This window comes from Lupinus angustifolius, chromosome LG04, assembly GCF_001865875.1.
Source record: "Lupinus angustifolius cultivar Tanjil chromosome LG04, LupAngTanjil_v1.0, whole genome shotgun sequence".
Classification (NCBI taxonomy): domain Eukaryota; kingdom Viridiplantae; phylum Streptophyta; class Magnoliopsida; order Fabales; family Fabaceae; genus Lupinus; species Lupinus angustifolius.
In genome coordinates this window covers 22,193,449-22,218,094 of record NC_032012.1, presented here as the reverse complement: position 1 = coordinate 22,218,094, position 24,646 = coordinate 22,193,449, and the positions used below count along the sequence as shown (strand labels likewise).

The window sequence follows — 24,646 nt, the reverse complement described above, 5'->3', positions numbered from 1 at the left end:
TTTTTAGTCTCAGTTTCCTCAGTACCATATTTCTTTCTTTTTCAATTGTATACTAAATTAATTTAGCAGACTTGTATACGTTGTAGTAATCATATAGATCATCAGACAACCCATTTAGAATTAAATTCTTATATCGACAATTATTTTCATTACAGAAAGCTATATTAATAGGTAGTTTATCATTATCATCTTTTCAGCTTTTTCCAGCAGCACAGGGATATCGATTTTCACAATGTGTGCATCTTTTCTCATAGTGTGGAAATTTTTTATATTATGTTGTCATTGTTTGAAATTTGTTCCATCAAACCGAAATGGTTTGTTTATGCCAAAGTTGTTCAATCTAATAATATTATATACGAATATCATTGTATTATGAACGTCTTAAAATTGTTGTTACCGTAGCATGTAACAATTCTAAATTGCACGAAATAATACTTATTGACTGAGTCACGACCAGGTCGCTCTCTTTAAGACTTTTCGTGACACTGCCCAAAATGTGCAAGCAGACTATCAACACCATCCCAAGCTAAAATAGTCCAGATCTCTGTTATCGAATTCTTACTACACTGTAAGAACCGATTTCGATATGCCCACAATATGGCTATCCGTGCCAATTATTTTCCCTCAATACTGACTATCAGTGTCAGTTCTAGAAATTCTCATAATTTGGCTTCTTGTGCCAATTCTTAGTACCACGGAAAGAAATGAGGATAAGTTTGCCGGAAATGCATCGGCGGAAAATATGAAAGAAAAATAAAAAGTTGAATAAAAATGTATTAAACTTGGCAAGTTATAACGAATGGAGAATGTCTTTATTTATAACATGAGATTTTTTCATATTTCTCATCTCTCTAATGTGGGACTTGAGAGTTGTTTATTTCAAAACTTTTCTATGAGACTTGAGAGTTTTTTAGATTTTACACCCAAAAGTTTTCACTAATAGTTTCCAAAAAACCAAGTTCCACATGTTATATTAATTTCGATGTCATATAAGATTTGGTCAATAGATTTTATTTTTTATGAAGATCAACTATACCGATATATAACTAATGACAATTTAGGAAAAGAAAAAAAATGAACACCAATAAAGTAATCAAACTTTATATATTAGTAAGTATAGATTATTATACAAAACACAACTTTACTTGTTTATTATAAAAAACTGCTTTATTGGAATATTTTGCTAATGTGATATCTACGGTTTCAGCATATGATACTATTTAGCTTATATCATTTTTGTCACTACATCCACTAGCCTTTTTAGACCAAAGTTAAAGAATAATGAATAGTTTGAGATTAATTTCTCATATCGCTAATATATATTTTAAATATTTGAATAAAGTTTTATCCGTACACAACATGAATTGAATCATTACTTATTTTAATGAAAATGTGAGAAAGGTACTGACTGAATCATTACTTATTTCATAAATTGTTCATGAGTTTAATATTTATGTGCTCTTACCATAAAGATTCATACATAATATTATATTATTTATTATTTATTTGGATTAACTGAAGAATCAATAATAAGTAATTATAAATAGTAAATAATAAAATAATAGTGTATAAAACTTATACACTATAAAAACTAGTGTGTATAGACATTTCGTGTCTGCCGAACAATATTGCATGATATTATATATTTCATTTTTTATAATTAGAATATATTTGTTCAATGTACTTTATATTATAATTTTTGTGTATTTATGATAACCTATCGTTTAAGGTGAGAGATGTGGTTAATTAATATGTTAGTGATGATTAATTAGAATTATATGGGTTTTTTGTAAAAATTAAATAATGTGAAGGACAAAATAAAAAGTAAAAATTACATCATAGTTACGCCATGTTTTGCCTTTATATATAATATAGAAGTATAGATATTATTATTGCTTTACATTTACATTATTTTTCCATTTTATCTTATCCTATATATCATGTACCTGTAACATGTAATAAGTAAGATCATAAATTGTCCTGATTACATTCTTAGGAAACCAAGACAAACCCACTTGCCCAATTTAGTGTTCTCTTTGATTAAATAAAGAATTAAATAGATGCAGAAAGAGGTTGAGTAGTGTGTTCAGTGATTGATTACGATGTCGTTGTTCCTTATATAATTAAATAGTCATCCTATATAGTGCTTATAGTGATTGCATATATAAATGGAATCTTCATTTTGAGGTTTCAAGGGGAGATAAAGGGACGTTGATTCTTGTTTTTTTCCCTTTCTTTAAAACATGGGTTTACCTGCAACTGCGTATGGTACCCATACCTTTTTATTTTAACCCCTTCCTTCGTACCTACCCTTTCCTTCAACTTGCACTCTTCATTTTTTTAGCTCTGATACCAATCTAAGTTAGCTTACTACTTGCAAGGTTAGTTACCTCTTTTTGTTAATTCACTCACTCTCTCAATTCTGCTCATATTTTCTTCTTAGCATGTATGAGTTAGTTAGTTAGTTACTAAGGTTAGTTATGTGTTTGTTGTCCTTTCTTTTTTGCTTCACTATGTTGTCCTATTGCAATTTGCTGCTTTTATGTTCCTATGTTTTGGTAGTTCTACTGAATTATTTATGTCCTATCTTAGCCCAACAATGTTCATTTTAGTAATATACAGTACCAAATACTTCTCTTGAAAATTATTACTTTTTTGGAAGTGAACTTTTTCATATATAAATGTGTTAGGAGTACCACATTGAGTAAAATGACAAACTCAATGTAGTACTTAAAGCCATTAGGTTCTCCTACCTAATATACTAGTTTTTTGGGTTGGACTCTCATCATATGTTTAAGTCCTGACAATCGATCTCTTCCCATTGAGAGTTGTGTCATGGAAAGAACTACCTATAGGCTACCATCGGGTCAATGTCGATAGAATGAAAGTCGTCATGAGAATTTACAGCCTGCTTTAAATGTGCATAGGAGAACACCAATGATTTGGATAATTAATGGAGTTTGTGTTCTAGTCTGCCAGGAGAAATGAGCTTGTATTTATTCACTGGAGATGTCAAGATTGTTGTTTATGAGTGGCTCATAAATTCTCACTACTTACTAAAAGTCTTTCAATAATTGTGTCATGTCGATAAGTTTTGGAAATTACTTTCTCTCATCTTAAATAGTTACAAGGAACAGGAGTGTATAGATTGGCATTCAAACAAATTAACAATAGACTTCATAGTTCTATTCTGCAGTTGAAAAGCATATTATTGGAGGCTCGTATAATGATTCTGATTAACTTTGTCATTTTATTTTAGCATTCCAAGTGCAGTTCAGGTGAAAATGTCTTCTTCAAGGCCTAGCCAATCGTCTACCAATTCAGGGAGATCAAGAAATAGTGCTAGGATCATTGCTCAGACCACAGTAGATGCAAAACTCCATGCAAATTTTGAGGATTCAGGTAGTTCCTTTGACTACTCCAGTTCAGTGCGTGTCTCCAGTACAGTTGATGGAGACCATCCACCAAGGTCTGACAAAGTAACCACAACTTACCTCCATCATATTCAGAAAGGCAAGCTGATCCAGCCTTTTGGGTGCTTGATAGCTCTTGACGAGAAAACATGCAAGGTCATTGCTTACAGTGAGAATGCACCTGAAATGCTGACCATGACGAGTCATGCGGTCCCCAGTGTTGGTGACCACCCTGCTCTTGGAATTGGAACTGACATAAGAACTATTTTCACTGCACCAAGTGCTTCTGCATTGCATAAGGCACTGGGATTTGGGGAGGTCTCACTTCTTAACCCCATCCTAGTTCATTGCAAGACTTCTGGGAAGCCCTTTTACGCAATTATCCATCGTGTTACCAGTAGTTTGATCATCGACTTCGAGCCGGTCAAGCCTTATGAAGTTCCCATGACTGCAGCAGGTGCCTTGCAATCTTACAAGCTGGCTGCCAAAGCAATTTCCCGTCTGCAATCTTTGCCTAGTGGGAGCATGGAAAGGCTTTGTGATACAATGGTTCAAGAAGTTTCTGAACTCACGGGTTACGACAGGGTCATGGCTTATAAATTTCATGAGGATGATCATGGTGAGGTGATTGCTGAGATAGCAAAGCCAGGCCTAGAGTCATATCTAGGGTTACACTATCCAGCCACCGATATTCCCCAGGCTTCACGCTTTTTGTTCATGAAGAACAAGGTCCGCATGATAGTAGATTGTCATGCAAGACAAGTGAAGGTTCTTCAAGATGAGAAGCTCCCTATTGATTTGACTTTGTGTGGTTCAACCTTAAGGGCTCCTCATAGTTGCCATTTGCAATACATGGCCAACATGGATTCAATTGCTTCCCTTGTTATGGCAGTAATAGTCAATGACAACGACGAAGATGGGGATACCTCTGATGCTGTTCAGCCTCAGAAGAGAAAGAGACTCTGGGGTTTGGTAGTTTGCCATAACACTACTCCCAGGTTTGTTCCATTTCCTCTAAGGTATGCTTGTGAGTTTCTGGCTCAAGTATTTGCCATCCATGTAAACAAAGAAATAGCGTTAGAACTTCAGATTACTGAGAAGAATATCTTGCGCACCCAGACACTCTTGTGCGATATGCTGATGCGTGATGCACCCTTGGGTATTGTATCACAGAGCCCCAATATAATGGATCTAGTAAAATGTGATGGGGCTGCACTCTTTTATAAAAACAAGGTATGGAAATTAGGAGCAACACCAAGTGAATCGCAGATAAGAGAGATAGCTTTATGGCTATCTGAGCACCACACGGATTCCACAGGTTTGAGTACAGATAGCTTGTTAGATGCGGGATTCCCGGGGGCTCTTTCTCTTGGTGATATTGTATGTGGAATGGCAGCTGTTAGAATAGCTTCAAAAGACACAGTTTTCTGGTTCCGATCACACACTGCTGCAGAAATCCGTTGGGGTGGTGCAAAGCATGAACCTGGTGAAATGGATAATGGAAGGAAGATGCATCCAAGATCATCATTCAAGGCTTTCCTTGAAGTTGTGAAGACAAGGAGCTTACCATGGAAGGACTATGAAATGGATGCTATTCATTCATTGCAGCTAATACTGAGAAACGCATTCAGAGATACAGTGACTACGCATATAAACACAAGTGCAATTGATACAAGACTAAGTGATTTGAAGATTGAAGGGATGCAGGAACTGGAAGCAGTGACAAGTGAAATGGTTAGATTAATTGAAACAGCTACAGTGCCTATTTTGGCAGTTGATGTTAATGGGCTGATCAATGGATGGAATATAAAAATTGCTGAGCTAACAGGTCTTCCGGTCATTGAAGCTATTGGAAAGCATTTACTCACACTTGTTGAGGATTCTTCATTTGATAGGGTCAAGAAGATGCTTGACATGGCACTGCAGGGTATGTCTTTCTTCTTCCTCCTCCATCTTATCCTTACATAAGCTCTTGTTGTTTTCCTTTTAAGACTTGAGTCATGAATGAAAACTTAAAAAACAAGTGAGTGTGTCTATGACTACTTAGCTGTGAGCATTTTTCCTTCCCTAAAGCAATCCATACCACTGATGAAGAATTGTGAGTAGGATAGTGTATCTTGTTGGGAATTTCATTTAATTTTCTGCCCTATCAATGCTTGGAAAGGAATAGAACACCATAGTTGTGGTAAATTTCATTTTGGGGGCTTGGTGAGAGGAGTTGCTGAATTTTTAATATAACTGGGTTATATTCTTCTAACTTGCTTTTTACATTTCTCAATTGTTGATTTGTTCTATTACAATGATATTAGGCGAAGAAGAGAAGAATGTCCAATTCGAGATCAAAACACATGGGTCTTATATGGATAATGGTCCCGTTAGCTTGGTAGTAAATGCTTGTGCAAGTAGGGATCTTCGAGATAATGTCGTGGGGGTTTGTTTTGTAGCCCATGATATAACTGCTCAAAAGACTGTCATGGACAAATTCACTAAAATTGAAGGCGACTACAAGGCAATTGTGCAGAATCCCAACCCGTTAATCCCCCCAATATTTGGCACAGATGAATTTGGCTGGTGTTGTGAGTGGAATCAAGCTATGACAAAGTTAACTGGGTGGAAGAGAGATGAGGTCATGAATAAAATGCTTTTAGGAGAGGTTTTTGGGACTCAGACGGCTTGTTGTCGTCTTAAGAATCAAGAAACTTTTGTTAATTTTGGCATTGTCCTCAATAAAGCCATGACTGGTTCAGAAACAGCAAAGGTTGCTTTTGGTTTCATTGCTCGGAATGGGAAGCATGTTGATTGCCTTCTTTCTGTGAGTAAGAAACTGGACACAGACGGTGCAGTTATTGGGATATTCTGCTTCCTGCAGCTAGCCAGCCCAGAGCTGCAACGAGCATTACATATTCAGAGGCTATCCGAGCAAACTGCCTTGAAGAGACTGAAATCCTTGAGTTATATTAAAAGGCAGATCAGCAACCCTTTAAACGGGATTATGTTTTCCAGGAAACTGTTGGAGGGTACTGACTTGGGAACAGAACAAATACGACTTCTGCACACTAGCGCTCAGTGCCAGCGTCAGCTTAGCAAAATTCTTGAGGACTCGGATCTTGACAGCATCATTGATGGGTATGATATTTGTTAATGTTGTTTTTTTCCATGCATTTCATGTGGTGTTAAACTTTTATCATTTATGTTTCCACGAAAACATGAAGTACATATTTCAACCATCAGTAAAGTTGAAGACTAGAAGTTTAAACCCAAAGAAAAAGTCTAATATTGAGTGTCCTTTAGAAGTTTTAGTCAAAAGTTTTAGATGAAAATAATTTCTCATTTGGAAGAAGTTTGAGTGTGCTTTAGCAATTATAATTTGTTTTTTGTATGCACACTCTTACCACACCAAAGGGGTTAGGAATTTGGCTGTCTTATTTTGTTGAGTGAATACTTTGCTGAGAATCTCCTGAATTTGAGATTCTGATTTTTGAAAGTAATAGTTTATCTAGCAAAAACATTTTTTTTCAAGAACAACCTGAATCTGAAGATTAGGTTGCATCCGAAGCATGTATTCTCTCAGTTGGAATCTTTTTTTCTTCTTTATCTTATTTTTACGCTGAAGCCGAGATGTTTGTTAGTTGCAGTTGACCAATTTGATGTGCTTAAAGATTTATATTTTTCGTAGTGTTTTCCTGTACAGTCTGTTGGATAATTAAAATCTTTCAAACAAGGTTTACAATGTGGATGCCTTCTTTTTATTCACTGCTTTTAAAGCCAATATCTAGTGCAAGCTTAGTTTGTGTGTGAAATTATGAAGATTAAAAATACAGTTATAAACAATTGCTGCATTTGAATTGCCTTGGTGCCTTTTGTAACAATTACACATTCCCTTCTTTCTTGTATGCTCAACAGCTATTTGGATCTTGAGATGGCTGAATTCACTTTGCTTGATGTATTGGCTGCGTCCCTTAGTCAAGTCATGCTAAAATGTAATGCAAAGGGCATCCAAATAATCAATGATGTTGCACAACAGATCAAGACGGAAACCTTATATGGCGATTGTCTTCGGCTTCAACAGGTCTTCGCTGACTTTTTACTGATCTCCATCAATTTTACACCAAACGGGGGTCAAGTTGTTGTCGCAGCCTCTCTAACCAAAGAACAGTTAGGGAAATCTGTCCACCTTGTTAATTTGGAGCTAAGGTAACTATTCCACACTAAAGCACTCGAAACTCTCTACTTATCTGGATTTGCTGTCTGTATTCTGCATTTATTTTTTATTAAAATGCAGAGAGAATAAACATGATATGAACTGATGCATGATTCAAATTAACACATTTTTATGTTGTGCTAGCTAGAAGATGATTAGTGCAGTTTTTATTTAGAATTTAGTTTTAGTATGCTCTCAGTCTAAAGATTTCTACAATGTCATCACATACACTAATCTAAAGATTCCCCATGTATGACTAAGATAGTTACTACAAAAGTCAATCTTTTTTTTAACTATATACTAATCTAAGATAGGTTGATAATGCAAAAAAACATTTACACAATCAGTGCATACCAATTAAATCATGTTTATCCAAAAAATATTGAAACTTGCATCATAATTAACAGCTAGATTTAACTCAAGGCAATAACTGTTTATGGTTGCTATTTATGCAGCATAACACATACTGGCAATGGGGTGCCAGAAGCATTGCTGAACCAAATGTTTGGAAATGATGGGCAAGAATCAGAGGAGGGTATTAGCTTGTTCATCAGCAGAAAGCTACTAAAGCTCATGAATGGAGATGTGCGTTATCTACGGGAAGCAGGCAAATCATCTTTAATCCTATCCGTTGAACTCGCTGCAGCTCATAAGTTGAAAGCTTAAAATTTCTGAATAAGAAAAAGATGATACAATACAAAATGTTTTGTTCATCAAAAATAAAATAGAGAGAAGCTAATTGAATCCATCTTTGTCCAATGTAACTCTAATTTGTTCCATGTTTCTGTAATTGAATCCATCCTTGACCTGTTCTCTGTCGGACTATTTTGTTGTTCTTCCGGAAATTGTGGATCATTTGTTGTAAAATGAAACAATGGCATACTCAATCGGTGCCAATCTAGTTAATTACTTGTAGGTTTTTATTTTTCCCTGACATTGACAAAATACTATAGTTGCAGACCTCAAACAAGAAATGAGATCTACACTGGGACCTGGTAGATTGAATGATTTTGTGAAGTTTCTGCTTGCAGGCACCACCAAAATTCTGGAATAACCCTTTCCAAATTAAAGAGAGTTTTAGATGATATATATGACAAACGTATAATTGTTATAGAGACTAATCAAGATAATGAAGATATGCAATAAGATCTGCACAAAAGTTTCTTGATCATATTAATTCATAATTATCTGCAGGCGTCTCTAGAACAGCAATATCAGATGTGTTGCATTTGTGTAATCACCTTGGTTGGCATAAGGTGCAAAATAATCAACTAGTGCATGTTTAAAAACTAGTTTTGCCACTACTGCCCCAACATCATAACGCTCATATCAGGGGGACTATTAGTGAACTGAAAAACATGATAAAGACTTTGTTTGGGAGTGGGGTTTTGGAGAGGAAGGTAAGGGATGGAATGACTTTGGAAAGATTTCCTGATGTTTGGGAGTTGGATGAACGGGGGAAGGTTTTGAAGGCCCTCCATGTGTCTATTTTTAAAATCCCTCAATTTGATGTTTTTTTGGAGATAAAATGTCAAAATAGCTAAATATTTTTAGTAATATTATAAATTATACATTATTGTCCATTTCTCATTGTTAATCATATTTTTAAAGGTAAAATAAAAAATATTCTAACATTATCATTAGTTTACCTCCCTCATCTAATCATACTCCCAAACAAAGGAGAAGATTTCTTTCCTTCTCCCTTCTCTTCCCCCCTCCTAACCCTTTATCCCTCTCATTCCATTTCCCTCATAACTCCCAAACAAATCCTAAAGGAACTTAGTTGACATGATCTTCTAGAAGTTGGTTGGCGTGAATTGACCCTAATTACTTTTAATCAAATATCATCAAGTATAGCCTCAACTTGTATTAGCATTGAGGTAAGTGTATATGCCTCCATTATTCTACTGTATAGCGACTTCATCAATTATGTGTTGTATTTTTCCTACTTTCTTCCTTTAAATACCCCAACCCTAAAAGATAAGGTAGTTCAATTTCCAACCATACTTGGAAGTATTTGAAGAAATTTTTTGCCTACGTCGCCTTTTTGTTACATTTTATCAAAGGGCAAAGGTCCGTCTTAAAAATTAGATACTAGTTTAGTATAAGAGGTCAAAAAGAGTAATGGTCACATTGCAAAACTTCAATTTCCATTGACTATTGCAACAGAAGTGAAATAGTCAAGCTGAGCAGCAGGAAAGGAAATCATAAAATCAAATTAACCCAAACTGGATAAATTAGAGTATCACAACCAAAGTAAGTACCACATCTCAAGTTGTCATTGTATGTAAGCATAACTACCTAGCTTAAATTAGTCAAATTCCACAAATTGTCTTCACAATCACGGAAACATTTTACAATTTGGTGGACTGCACACTGGTACTGTGAATCAATGCTCCTTTGTGCTACCTGCAAGAAATTACAGAGAGGTGTACAGTGATAGATGTGAATGCATGCAAAAGGTAATCACAATCGCAAGTAGTAGGTGATGGAAGAACACAAGATATCCAGAAGCCACTCTAACCTGATGAACATGCAAATGGCTCTACCAATATTATTTTTAAGATAGAAAGCCAACTATTTCTTCTTCCTACCACCACTGCCCTTGGTCTTTTTGTTTTTGTTAGTCTCTTTAGCATTATTCTCTGGTGTTTCCTGTCAAAAACAAACAAGAGCTCGTTAAGTTTATCGACATTGCAAACCAGAATAGTAACTTGTTCTGGGGTGTTTTACTGTTTTCAGTTATTGGCATTACATATATTATGGGGTGCTTTACCTAAATCTCAATAAAAACAACAGTATTTTATTTGTTTAGACATTTAGTCAAACGTCACTAATATTTTGAAACAGATGGTACTTCAACAGGGTGCTACGAAAGTGGATCAAGGACAGTTTCTTTAAAGAATGTAATTAACCCAAGAAAATCATACAATCATAACAATTGAGGTCAATGATTGTTACCACATAGTGAATATGTCATTTCAACTTTAATGTCAATATTTGGCTTTATCATCAATTCATCATTAAAGAACCTCACAATGAATTATTATAGCAATGAAGTTACACTTTGAAAAAAATCATCAAAGTGAAATTCTTGAAGTATCAAGGAGAAAAGCCAAACCAGAACCTATGAGCCCAAATAGAGCACCATTCTGCTCAGGCTAAAAATCTTAACCCCTCACCCCCACCACCATATGGAAGCAGGGCTTGGGACATCAATAGGCAATAGCGACATTGGGACAGCCACTAGTATATAAAAACAGAGTGATAGTTATAATCAATATTACTTTGGATAAAATGAATTATCATTAGAGGGAAAATAATGAACAAAAGAAAAGGAGCATAAGATATCTCCTTAACAAAGTCAGAAGAAAAGACAGACAATGAAGATAACACAATAAAGCTCTCCAGTCCATTTCCATCTCACCCTAATCAATAGGACTTCGTATTGGGAAAAACATGAGGTTTGTACAAGTTTAAAATAGTAACCAACAGGATCCACAAGCTTGTATGCTAAAGGAACTAAATCTGAAGCTAAGAGATATACACTACTGGTAATAAAGCATGGTTCGAGTGATGCACGTAGGCTTCGGGAATAAACATGGTTTGAGTGATGCACGTAGCTTCGGGAATAAACATGGTTCGAGTGATGTAGGAAGGCTTTGGGAATAAACCATGGTTCAAGTAATGTAAGAAGGCTTGAGATGATTTTTTTTTAATTTCTCATACAAACTTAGCAAGAGAATTATTATAATGCAAGAATAAATGGCACAATAAGCTATAATTTATCTTTCCACAAAGTTATTGTGATCATGTTAAAACTTATATGTGGGATAATAAATTATATACATAAGCAAGATTGACTTCGAAGGTTCACCAGGGCTATTCCGCTTCAGAAACCAAAGCAGACACCTTTAGACAATGGCACAGAGAGGTTGGAACCCAGATTATATATTGGCAAGCTCAACTTGCCTAAGACCATGGGCCTTGACCAGTTAGAAAGTTGCAGAGATAAAATCTTATGCTCAGTTGCCGGTTTGAAAGATCTAAGCATGCATTTGCTTTCCTGTCATTAAGTGTAGCCAAAATTATGCTAGCAACTCAGTTTCGAGATTTTTTGCAAATATGAGGAAAATATTCCAGTTTCAGGTACTTAAAATTGTTTCAGGTGTGGAAGGGAAGGCATCCCAATATTACTAAAAAAAAACAAAAACAAAAAAGAACAAAAGGGGGGACTGGAGAGAATGCAAATATACAGTTAGTGAAGGGGATGACAGGACACAGATTGGTTGCCACACAAGCCAGGGTGTAATAGTGCTTTTGCTGAGCACATATTGAGAAGAAACCTAATCTAAAAGAATAAAACCTCCCATATTAGATACTTGAATGTAGCATATTTTTTAAATCTTATATGGACTGAATGTTGGATAGTAAAATGTCAACATTAGAATAAACTCGATGCAGTAGAAATGAGAATATTGCATTGGATGAGTGGTCACACTAGACAAGATAGGGCATGTGGGGTAGCTTCTATTGTAGAAAAGATAGTTGAATTCATCCTTAGATGGTTTGAGCATGTGTGGAAGAGATCATTAGAAATAAAGAGAGCAGTTTAAATGGAGGTTAGTCCAATTTCTAGAGACAAAGAGATGCTAAGAAAAGCAAAACGATTAGGGAAGATTTACATATCGATGTTTTATCAATGAACATGGTTTATGATAAACCATTATGACGACATTCGATCCATTTGATTGACTCCACCTAGCAGGACTAAGGCTTGATTGTTGATGGATATTTTTTAAATAATTTAAGTTGATTAAATTTGTCATGAAGCACGAGTATTTTTTTCACCATCCATATGGCATCATAACAGGATGAAAGTAAAGCAAGGAAACAATAATTCATGATTTAGTTTAAGGCAGAAAGTTAGGCAAACAACTGAAATAACTGAATCACAGCCGGCCCAAAGTCTGACCATAATATTCTAGTGAAACATATGCCAGGCTTCCTTCAAACAAACCTGACAAATGGTGGAGATGGAGTAAATGAATACATACCTTCCGTTTGATAGGTACAGATGGATTTGCAGTCGGCTTAAAAAATGATTCCAATCTGTTATTTACAAAAAGAGGGAATGAGAAGGAGCTAGTTAGGAAAATAACAGAGAAAAAGTTTAACACTCATGTTCAATGAATTAAGAATCACTTACCGGCCCTGTGATGACTTGTTCTTTGCTGCTTTAATTTTTTCTATTGCCTGACAATGATATAGAATCATAACAAAATTGTTTATTGGAGAAGTATGATAGCTCAGTGAAACCCTACTCGAATAATCCATAATAATAGTATTAAAGCCACAAACCTTTGTCACCCTGTCATTGTTGAATCCATTCTCATTTACCAGAAATGATATTAACCCCTGCAAGAAAGGCAAGATAATACATCATAGTTATCTTGCCAAAGAACTCAACATATATAGATAGAACAAAAAATTGTGGCCCAGTAAATGAATTCATGTGTTTTAGAAAGGATAATCAATAACGGAAAAGATGTTACTTCTTCATCTGGAGCAGACCACTTAAGATTAAGTTCCTCTTCTTCAATCAAGACTGTTGGTTCTTTAAAAAGGCGCCGAGCCTCTTGATATGGCCAATCATCTGGTATCTGGTACCTAAACCAGTGCATTAACTGAATGTATTACCAAAGGTGAAAGATGAATATCATAAGTAAAATCATTTACCTTCCACTCAAAGGAAAAAGCATTTAGACATAATTGAGATTGTGTGCAGCACTAAACTCCTTTAGTAACAATAGATAGGATCTAGCATTAACCGCTATATGCCTAAAAGGATCCATTAACATGATTTATATAACAATAAAATCTAAATATAACAAATTAACAATCTTAGATGTAGTGCATGAAGTCATAATCAATAAATTTAGATGACACAAATATCTCAGGCAGATGTCTGATGGGTAATGCAGCTCAAATATGCAAATATAACAGATACAAGTAACCCTTATTTTACAAATGTCTCATCAAGTGACTAATAAATAACAATTGGCATACACAGGGAATGGTATCTTCAAAATGGGAAAATTAAGAAAAACCTCTCTTTATTTATGTTCTCCAGTATATTCTCGATAGAGCCATGCTGACGTATGAGCTTCAAGGCCGAAATTCCTCCAATCCCTGTAGCATACAATTTATGTTATATAAGCATGCATGTTCAACTTGTATAGTAATCATAAAACTAAATTTGGACCTAGCATCGTAGGAATAAAAATACCTCGAATGCTTTCACAATAGTCACATCCAGAAAGAATGCACAAGTCGATAAATTGGTCCATGGTCATATTTAGCCCCTCCAAAATCTGAAATAACATAAATATCAAAATAAGCATATCAAACAGTTAAAAGGCATACATTTTGAAAACTATAAGGACCTTTTCAATTTCAAATTCCATCACTGGAACTTTTTTCGAGCTAGGATCCATTAAGTGGCGAAGAAATTTTTTAGCTCCAAATGTTAAGGAATCCATGTCTTCAGAAGCCACAGCATAAACCTACAATTTGTAAAATGTTTGAAGAAATATATCACTAACTGATCTGAAAGAATGAGTTGAAAAGTTGATATCAAGGCAAAACTGGGAGTATAAAATGAAATATATATATATATATATAAATGTAAGAAGACATCTTAAATTTAAATGGATTTAAGGATTATAAATATTAAAGAAATATTTAGTTTTCTTTTTGTTTCCATGAACTCTGTTAATAAATGATTAGTAAAAAAACTATTCACTTTAGTTTTTATGAAGCCTTCTCACAAACACAAGAGCAGGTATAAACTTGCCTTTCCAGCTTTGCAGAGTGCAGCGCACTGTGCCTCTGCTTCTGAGGGTGCCTATGGAAGCCAAAGCCTTAGCAAGATAGTAAAGACGTAGTACAATAAACACTTTAGTTGAGCAATGTCACCTCAACAACAGGCACTCCCATGAGTCTTAGAAGTCTTTTGCAGTCATCATTATGCTGTTTTGTAACCTGCAAGTGTTATTGAAAATTGGTCTCAACAGAATGCACCAGAAATCATGGTTATTCATAATGTGCAAAACTTCTCGAATAAGTGTGCCTACCTTCACTGTCCGTTTACTGAATTTCTCAATGTCTTCCTTATTGTCAGCCTAAAATGACAAGAAGAAAACAACCGGTGGATATTTTCAATGATACAAGAAAACACACAAAAGATACCATAGAGTAACGTCAAAAACAAACTATGCATATACCTCTATGGCTTCTGTCAAACCCTCAGTAGCCTCAGCCCTCTTTGAGTAACTACAACAAATTTTCAGTATGAAAAGCATACTATTAAGTAACTTCTAATATGTAACAACTCTACTATAGCACCTTCCAACCCCAAAAAAAGTAAGTCCCTGGAAATAAAAGAACATCAACATAAAGTACCGTTTTGCCAACTCTTGCTTCTTCAAATCGGGTGGCTTACCATCAAAAACATATCTAGACATGAAAATTCCAAAAAATCAGTAAAGGCACATAGTTCACAGATTCACATAAAAAAAGTTATTTTTAGAGGGTTCCAATGATATAAGGATATAAAATAAGTAATTACACTGGCTTGATCCCAGCTTCTAGAAGTCTGATTGTGCGTGAAAACATCCCTTGCAAATGACTATAAGACAAAAAATCAAATTTATCACAAACAATATAACATATTATCAAAAGAAAAAGCTGAAACAAAACAATGAATCACAATTTACAAGACAAAACAATAAAAAGTGAAAAATTAGCTAAACTTAAAGTAGTAACAAATGATTATTATTACTACATGCCTAGTAACTTCACCAGCTTCATTAGTGAGAGTCTCAGTTCCAATTCTTCCCACTACAATCTGCACAAAAAACAAAGACACATTTTATGTTAAGGTAACTTTTTATTTATTTATTTTATGTTAATGTGGTTGTTTGAGTTAAGAAAGTACGCACAAGAAACTGATAAATGCTCATGCTAGCGTCAATGGCGATCTTTCGGCCAAAATAGCTCTCAAATTTGTTCTCCTTCATTGATTTTGGGGCATTGTCAGCCAAAAGCTTCGTTAAACCCTAAATTATAAAATCGGTATCAGCAAAATTGAAACTTAAAAATAAATTAAAAAATGAAATTGAAATTAAAAAAGAGTGATGAAAAATTGAAGACCTTAATACCCATTTGGTTAAAGCAAAAGAAGTCGGAGAAAATGAAAATGATGAGTTGTAGCAGCAGAAGTAGGAAGAAGAGTGGAACTGCTTCCCGCGCAGTTCTATTCACACCATTATACAGCCCAAACGGCCCATAAAAAATGGTTAGCCCAAGTCTCGTTGAATTAATTCTATAATTTGTTATTTTATTTCGGGGGAAGGTTTTCTGTTGCAATTTTTTTTAGATTATTAATAGGGGTGATCTATCAATTTTTGAAAGAGAAAAAATGTGTATATTATGTGAGAGTTTTATATATTATTATTCATCATTCACCATTCATTTTCAATCATCATTATCTTTTAAAAAAATAATCTAAATAAATGGTAAATAAAATATTGATTATGTATAAATCATTACACAATATATACATATTAAACTCTTTTTATAAAACAATAAGATTAGGTCCTTATGGACGTATTTATATAGTTTTGTTGCCTCATTACTTAATCTTGTTCAAATGGTTAAGAAAATAATATTAAAACTTCTTTAATCCTTAAGGTTTTGTTAGAGAGTTTGATTTTGGAGGAGAATGAAATGAAAGATATGACTTTAGAAAGTATCTCCTTGTTTAAGAGTTAGATGAAGGAGAGAGAAAGTGTTGGAGGATTTTTTGAACCTTCTAAAACCCTCTATATGTGTATTTTTTAAGTCCCCAATTTGAAATTTTTAGAGACAAAATGTAAAAAAACCAAAATATTTTTAGTAAAATTATATAATTATATATTATTGTTCATTTCTTTTGTTCATTATATTTTAAAGGAAAAATAAATAAAAGAATCTAACATTATCATAAGTTTCCTCTTCCCATCTAACATTATCTTAAGTTTAAGAACATCCAAAATATGAATATCACTAATTTGTTGCCTTCATTCTATCTTGAGCTCGTAATGAAACGCACCAATTGTGAAGAAGATCTTTGCTCATAATCTTGGCACAGTTTTGATGAAGACACCAACATCACCAAAAAAAAGAAGGAAGAATACTTATGAAGACAATGAAGATTCAAGCTTCAAGATATTCAAGACTTTTAGTCTAAGTCTAAATAGGTACTTCTATCCTATGCTATTGATTATACAATAGTAGTAATGCTCAAACTATTTTTAAAAGAAAATTGAAACACTTCAAAATACTTAAAACAATTTTCAAAAATAATGTGTAACGAGTTACTTCATCTAAGTAATAGGTTACGTGTGTGAGAAAAGTGTTATCCAACTTAAAACTTATCAAAGTAATTCATTATTGTCTTTGAGTAACAAATTACCAATGTTATTAAAGTTGAGTAATCGATTACTCAACTTGTTGTAATCGATTACTCTAATTTGAAAATAAATGATCAGTGGACAGAACATTTGAGTAATTGATTACTCAATATTGTAATCGATTATTGAGAGCTATTGCATCAAATTTTCAAATTCAAAATTAATGAGTTTCAACCCAAAAGACATGTTTTCATTCCACTTAATTCCTACCCTTTCAAAGAGACATTTTGGTTGATTGGAAAGCCTATATAAAGGCATGGAAACTCAAAATCACAACACACAACATATACACAACTTTTATACAAATTTCAAAAGCTCTTACACATATTCAAAAATTACTTTCTGCATTTTTTGCAACAGGTTCTTAAACTTTCAAAGTTGATTTTTCTGAAGTTGCTTAAAGTGAAAGTGTTTCAAGTTTACAAACTTATAAAGAGCATTATTACTAAGTATACAAAGAGTCGATTGGATTGCAAGTTACATCACTTTCATACTTGTAAAGGCAATTCCGACATTATTGTACATTCTTTATTATTATTGCAGAATACTTTCTTTCACGGAGTGTAATAAGAAAGGGGATTAGAATCACTTGGAAATGTGTTTTCCAAAGGTAAATAAGGATTAAGGAGTGTGTAAGGTACATAGAGATCTCGAGGTGAGGTATTGTAATTACAACTCATAATCTTTAGTGGAAAAATCTCTTGTGCTGCAAGAGTACTAGACATAGCCTTTGGTGGACAAGAAGGTGAACCAGTATAAAAATCCTTGTGTGTTTTCTTCTCCCTTATCTCTTTGATTTTACTTATTAATTTTCTACATATATTTTCAGTTGCACTTTAACTCTCGATTTTGCAGAAAAAGTGGCCATTATTTTAAGTTAACTAATTCACTTCCCCATCCTCTTAGTTGCAATCTCAGTCTTACAATTAGCAACAGAGCTATTTTTGAGTAAGATATTCTCAAATTTGATCTTATATCAAAGATGACCTTAAGATCATTCATAGGAGAAGGTTCTAACATCAACCGCCATCCAAGCTTTGTTGGAGAGTGCTATGATTTATAGAAAATCAGAATGAGAATCTTCATAGAATCTCAAGACTTGGATATATGGAACGCAATTGAAGAAGGATCATATGAACCCTTCACCGTTGTGAACAGTGTAAGGGAAGTAAAGCCCAAATCTTCATGGAATGATGAAGATAAGAAGAAGGTGCAGTATGATCTCAAGGAAAAGAACATCCTCACTTCAGCACTTGACATTGATGAGTTCTTTAGAGTATCAAACTACAAATGTGCGAAAGAAATGTAGGATACTCTAAAGACTACACATGAAGGAACAGATGAGGTAAAAAGATCTAGACTCAACACTTTTTCTCAAGAATACGAAATGTTTCATATGAAACAGGAGAGAAGATTTTGGATCTTCAAAAGAGATTTACTCATCTCACAAATCACCTTCTTGCTCTTGGTAAGGTCCTATCAAATAGTGACTTGAACTTAAAAGTTCTGACATCACTCACCAGAACATGGCAACTCAAGGTAACGGCCATTTCTGAAAAGAAAAGTTTATCAAAAATGTCTTTGGCTGTGTTATTTAGAAAATTGCAGGAACACCAACTAGAACTCAATCAACTTGACCAACATGAAGAGCGGGAGAAGAAAAAGAAGAATATCTCTGTCAAAGCTAGAGTGGACAAATTCGAATCATCAGAAGATGAATCTGATAAGGAAGAGATGGAAGACGTAAGTCTTTTTGTGAAGAAATTCAGCAAGTTCCTCAAGAGGAACAAAGGTGCTAGAACTGGACAAACAAGGAAATTCACCAAGAATAATAACGCCTCAACTTCCAACCAAAATTTCACATGCTTTGAATGTGGCAAAGCTGGTCACATGAAGATTATCATAATCTAAAGAAAAATTCTTTCAAATGGAAGAATGAAACAAAGAGCCTACATTGCTTGGAAAGACAACGATATCAGATCCACCTCAGAACCTGAAAATGAGGAACAAACACATCTATCTTTAATGGTATCTCATCATTTTGATGATGAAGAGGTAAATGACACTTAACTATATTCTTCTGAATTACAAATTGTTTTCAATGACTTGCATGATGAATATGTCAAACTTACTAAAATGTTTCTAAAACAAAAATCTGAGTTAGATGCATTTAGAAAAAAAAACCATCATCATCTTCATGTCAAAATTGTATTACTCTTGAAAATAAAGTTTCAACTTTGAGTCTTGAACTTAATAAAATAAACAAGAGTAGTAAAAATTTGGAAAAGATCATAAGTGATCAAAGACACTCGACAGACCAAAGAGGTCTTGGCTATTCAAAAAGCCATGTTTCTAAGAAACAAAATGTCCCAACTAAGATAAACTTTGAAAAACAAAATATCTATGTTTTTAAAAATAGTAAAAAAAAATCTAGGATACATGATCATCAACCCACATGTACATTTTGCAAGAACCTTGGACACACACCAAATACGTGTAAAATTAGAAAATATAGTGTACCCCTAGGTCATTTTAAATGGGTTGAGAAAGGTACTAACTATGTAGGACCCAAAAAATATTGAGTACCTAATAAAACTTAAATTGTTTTGTAGGAAAATTTAAGAGTCGCCTACAATGGAAAAATTCTGACAGAGGATAGAAAAAAGTTCTCTGTCTTCACTCAAAGGGACAAAGGATATGTCACTTATGGTGATAACAACAATGGAAAAATTCTTCGAGTTGGTAGAATCGGCAAGCCACCCTCAACAACTATAGAAGGTGTACTATATGTAGAAGGACTTAAGCACAACCTTCTGAGCATAAGTCAATTATGTGACAAAGGCTTCCATGTGGCATTCTACCTAGATAAGCACATCAATGAAAGTAAGAACTCTCAAAACTCTAAACTTGTTGGTAAAATGATAAACAATATATATATATGATTGACATAGATTCATCTTTACCAATAACATGTTTAGTTGCAAATGATAATCATGATGCATGGTTGTGGCATATGAGAATTGCTCATATACATATAGACCATTTGAATAAACTTATTAAAAAAGACTTAGTTGTTGGTTGACCTAAAATGAAATTTGTTAAAGACAAACTATGTAGTGTTTGTCAAATGGGTAAACAAACAAAAACTTCTTTGAAACCTAAGCATATGGTTTCTTCCGATAGATCATTGCAGTTACTACATATGGAGTTGTTTGGTCCCTCAAGGACAAAAAGTTATGGTGGTAACTACTATGCTCTTATTATAGTAGATTATTTTTCGAGATACACTTGGACACTCTCTTAGTTCATAGGAATGAGGCATTCAAAGCCTTTAGCGTTTATGCTAAAAGAGTCCAAAATGGAAAATCACTAAAAATCGTTGCTATAAGAAGTGATCATGGGGGAGAATTTCAAAACTCTTCTTTTGAAGAATTCTGTGATGATCTTGGCATCAGTCACAATTTTTCTGCTCATAGAACACCACAACAAAATGATGTTGTAGAAAGAAAGAATCGATCCTTAGAAGAACTGACTCATACAATGTTGAATGAAACTAACCTTCCAAAATATTTTTGGGTTGATGCAGTAAGTACTGCATGTTATGTTTCAAATCGAGTTCTTATAAGACTAATTCTTAAGAAAACTCCTTATGAACTCTTCAAAGGTAGAAAACCAAACATTTCTCATTTGCATGTATTTGGTTGTAAATGCTTTGTTTTGAATAATGGTAAGGATAACTTAGGCAAATTTGATGCAAAAGCTGATGAAGGCATATTTAGGCTACTCTCTTACGAGTAAAGCTTATAGAGTTTTTAATAAAAGAACTCTAGCCATGGAAGAATTCATTCATGTATCTTTGATGAAACCAATCCTGAGATAAAGGATGGGTTAACTCCTGATGAGGAGGAATTGCCAAGTTCATCCTCAAATGAAATTTCTATTTACAACTAATACTGAGCATTTGAAAATGAATGATAACCTACCATCTCAAGAGGAGCATATTCATACAGATTTATCAAAAGAATGGAGAACTCATCGAGATCATCCTATTGACAAAATTATTACTGAATTAAATACGGGTTTCACTATCGAACGAATGCTTGATAAAACATGTCTAAACATGGCCTTTGTCTCTCAAATAGAGCCTTCCAAGATTGACGAAGCAATCGAGGATGAACATTGGATTCTTGCTATGCAAGAAGAATTAAACCAGTTTGAGAGAAATGAAGTTTGAGAAGTTGTTCCTAGACTGAAAAACAGGCATGTTATTGGAACTCAGTGGGTATTTGGTAATAAATCTGATGAAAATGGTATTATTGTTAGAAATAAAGCTAGACTAGTAGCCCAATGATACAATCAGGAAGAAGGTATAGACTTTAATGAAACCTTTGCCCCGGTTGCTAGACTTGAAGATATTAGGCTATTACTTGCATATGCTTGCTCTTTGAATTTTCAATTATATCAAATGGACGTAAAGAGTGCTTTCCTCAACGGCTACATTCAAAAAGAAGTGTTTATTGAACAACCTCCTGGTTTTGAAGATTACAAACATCTTTCTTATGTGTACAAATTAAAGAAAGCTCTTTATGGCTTAAATCAAGCTTCTCGTGCATAGTATGATCGTCTAACTAAATTTCTACTTGAAAAAGGTTTTAACAAAGGAAAGGTCGACACTACACTCTGTGAACACCCATTTTTTGTCCGGCCCAAGAAAAAGCCTAGTTCATTTCAAAAATAATAAGTTTTCCATAAGGTCTAAGCCCTAAAAAACAATTTAAAAAAAATGTTGTTTGGGCCACAATAGGCCCACATGTCATCTTCCAAAACAAAAAGAATAAAAAAAAGTAGAAAAAATGTTTTTCTTCTTTTATAGCTTTCCATAAGTAGAAGATGGTGAAAGATATTTTAAAAATAATTTTCGGAATTTTTTTTAGCATTTAAATAAAATATCATGCTTAAAAGCACAATTAGATGCCAAAATAACTAATAATAATAAAAATTTTAATTTTCAAATTTCAAAAAAATAATAATAAAAATAAAAAAAGGATTATTTTCTCTTAAATATTTATTGATTTTTCGGATAAACAAAAAAATAAAAAAATAAAAAGAATAAAAATGGATTTTCAAAAGATTTTAATTTCATATTTGAGACTCAAATTTCAGATTTGAAATTCAAATTCCAGATTTGAAATCAATTCTTCAACTCTCATGGTTAATGGAAATCAAATCAATTTGATTGGATTTTAAAAAAATGAAATATTTGATTTATTAAAAATTAAATAGGGTTGGCAAAATTTTATGATTTTAGTGTAGTATTTTTTTCTATAAATAGTGGGTTAGAAAGAGGAGAAGAGGACATTGGAGTTTTTGTTGAAACACTGCCAAAAACACCCAAAAAGGTTCCCCAAATCCCTGCCCAAACACGTCCAGCGAAGAAAGAAAAAAAAGAAATTTTTTTGCCGTGGGAATTGATCCTGTGTGGGTAGGCTCATCATCTACCCGTGCAACCGCGATCCACAACCATCAGATTCGTTTACATCCTCTATCCACGGGTTGACCTCAAAAGGCAGCCAATCGCAGGACGAAACGGGTCCAGCTTTCACTGCACAGTGCCACACTAGATCCCTGTCCTGTTCCAGGAGAACACGGGTTCCCCTGCACCCATGCTCACTGCTCAAACCGTGAGCCCATCCTTCCGTCCAACCTCCAAGTGCCACGTGTCTGGACGTATCTAGACGTCTGGATCCAGCACGGGTAGGCGCACGGTGCAACCGGTGCACCTTCTGTTTTCACCAACCAGGCGCTGACACGTGTCCAGGCGCTGAGAATTTTAAAAAATCCCTCCAATCTCTTCCTGTCATGCGTGTTTCTTTTTTGCTGGGTATTATATTCACTGCTTATCAGGTTTGCACTCTAACTGTTCATTATTTGCATTAATATCATCATATTATATAATATATGATAAATTATTGTATCATGAAAAATTGTAATTATCATAATAATAAAAAATATTAATTATATGTAGGCAATTAAAACGTAATGTGTGAATATAAAAAATGGATTGGACCTATCAATATGATGAAATTTCACTATTTGTTCTTTTCTTTCACCACTTAACAATGAACCTTTAATTTCGCTATTCAAACGCTAAGAATAATAATTAAATATATAATAGAGTCACTAAATCCTATTACATGGTAAAAATTGTATTCCTGTGTGTACCATTTAATTAATTTCATTATGACATTTATAGTGTGCGTATTAATAATAGAACATGTTATTTTGATGTCATGTCACTTAATATTTATTCTTTATTCTATTCATGTTAAGGAATACCCAAAATTTAATATATGCCACATATGTGAAGCTAAACACAAAACACGATGCTTAAGTTTTTAAAAGTTTGGAATAAATCACATTTTTGTTAGTGTTTTATACCTTTTGAATTTTAATCAATGTTCCTAAAATAACTACCACATTTTTTTTATGATAAAGCCATTATAAATTCTAAAACGACAATCACTCCAATTTTTAAGGTGTGATGCGGTGTCGGACATATGGGTTGCACTTCATCAGCTTAATGATCATCATGACTAATTCACCAACGAATCAAAAATCTTTTTTTGATAAACATGTTAAGATCTTAACTAACCCTTAGTACAAAGTGCGGTGGTATCGGACGTATGAGCTGTACTTCACTTGTATTATAGGATCGTTAGTTGAGATTTAACTTATATTTTTATTAAAATTAATCCAACGAACAAACCTTTTTCTACTTAAAGAACTACGTAAGCCTTGATTCCCTTAATAGGGATACGTAGGACCAAAGTCAATCTTGTCAAACACAACTAAAAAAATAATTTTTTTCATTTAAGTAATTAATTAATTTAATTAAAAAAGAGGTGTTCCTTTATTTAATAGTAATAACAACAAATAAAAAATATAGTAACCCGTGTAGTTTAGTATAGGGTACCGCCTAAGGCGGGCGGGTGAGATGCTAATACCTTCCCCACCCCGTAACCGATTTCCGAACCCGGATATCAAAAATCTAAAAAAAAGCCCAAGGTAATTGGGTTAAAAAAGATTTTTCTACATTTTTGACAGTAAAAAATGTAGTGGCGACACGAGTGGTCGCGTAGCCGAAAATCGGGGCGCGACAGCTGGCAACTCTGCTGGGGACTTTTTTGAGAAAGTTCGGCCCTTAAATATTAAATGCATGGTTGTAGTATTATATTTTGCTTGTGTATATTTTGTTGTTGTTGTTGTTGTTGTTATTATTATTTTTTATGTGATGCAACATCATACTAGTACTTAAGTATGTGCTCTATGCCCGAGCATTAGATTAAAAAGGAACATCTGCCCTGCCGGTGTGGACTCTGGGTCCCACTTGTATTGGCACGATGAACCACTCAGATTGTCACCAAATATAATGGGCCTTATCGGTGTGGTCCGTCCCACTTGTAATCCCTAGAATATTTGGGTTTCTCTATTGGAGAGAGAAGCAATCTGGGCACCTC

At 34.0% G+C, this 24,646-nt stretch overlaps 2 protein-coding genes across 5 annotated transcripts; one reads left to right on the top strand and one right to left on the bottom strand.

Moving 5' to 3' along the window:
* Nucleotides 2,168–8,611, top strand: LOC109346246 (phytochrome A). Of its 2 annotated transcripts, XM_019585703.1 has the most exons (5): nucleotides 2,168–2,381; nucleotides 3,274–5,340; nucleotides 5,723–6,539; nucleotides 7,317–7,607; nucleotides 8,070–8,611. In XM_019585703.1, the coding sequence occupies exons 2-5, from the start codon at nucleotides 3,285–3,287 to the stop codon at nucleotides 8,278–8,280; spliced, it is 3,375 nt and encodes a 1,124-aa protein (XP_019441248.1). In that variant the 5' UTR covers nucleotides 2,168–2,381; nucleotides 3,274–3,284; the 3' UTR covers nucleotides 8,281–8,611. The 2 variants fall into 2 exon arrangements, with proteins under 2 accessions (XP_019441248.1, XP_019441247.1); XM_019585702.1 differs by lacking the exon at nucleotides 2,168–2,381 and having other exon boundaries at nucleotides 2,987–5,340.
* On the bottom strand, nucleotides 9,806–15,940 carry LOC109346245 (flap endonuclease 1). Of its 3 annotated transcripts, none has more exons than XM_019585700.1 (18): nucleotides 15,829–15,939; nucleotides 15,618–15,734; nucleotides 15,465–15,523; nucleotides 15,245–15,304; nucleotides 15,079–15,132; nucleotides 14,901–14,949; nucleotides 14,751–14,798; nucleotides 14,593–14,658; nucleotides 14,471–14,521; nucleotides 14,061–14,180; nucleotides 13,904–13,988; nucleotides 13,725–13,806; nucleotides 13,170–13,284; nucleotides 12,976–13,032; nucleotides 12,824–12,870; nucleotides 12,672–12,726; nucleotides 10,139–10,269; nucleotides 9,806–10,023 (listed from the first exon to the last, which is right to left on the bottom strand). In XM_019585700.1, the coding sequence occupies exons 1-17, from the start codon at nucleotides 15,838–15,840 to the stop codon at nucleotides 10,192–10,194; spliced, it is 1,155 nt and encodes a 384-aa protein (XP_019441245.1). In that variant the 5' UTR covers nucleotides 15,841–15,939; the 3' UTR covers nucleotides 9,806–10,023; nucleotides 10,139–10,191. The 3 variants fall into 3 exon arrangements, with proteins under 3 accessions (XP_019441245.1, XP_019441243.1, XP_019441244.1); XM_019585698.1 differs by lacking the exon at nucleotides 9,806–10,023 and adding an exon at nucleotides 11,492–11,680 and having other exon boundaries at nucleotides 10,156–10,269; nucleotides 15,829–15,940; XM_019585699.1 differs by lacking the exon at nucleotides 9,806–10,023 and adding an exon at nucleotides 11,456–11,680 and having other exon boundaries at nucleotides 10,160–10,269; nucleotides 15,829–15,940.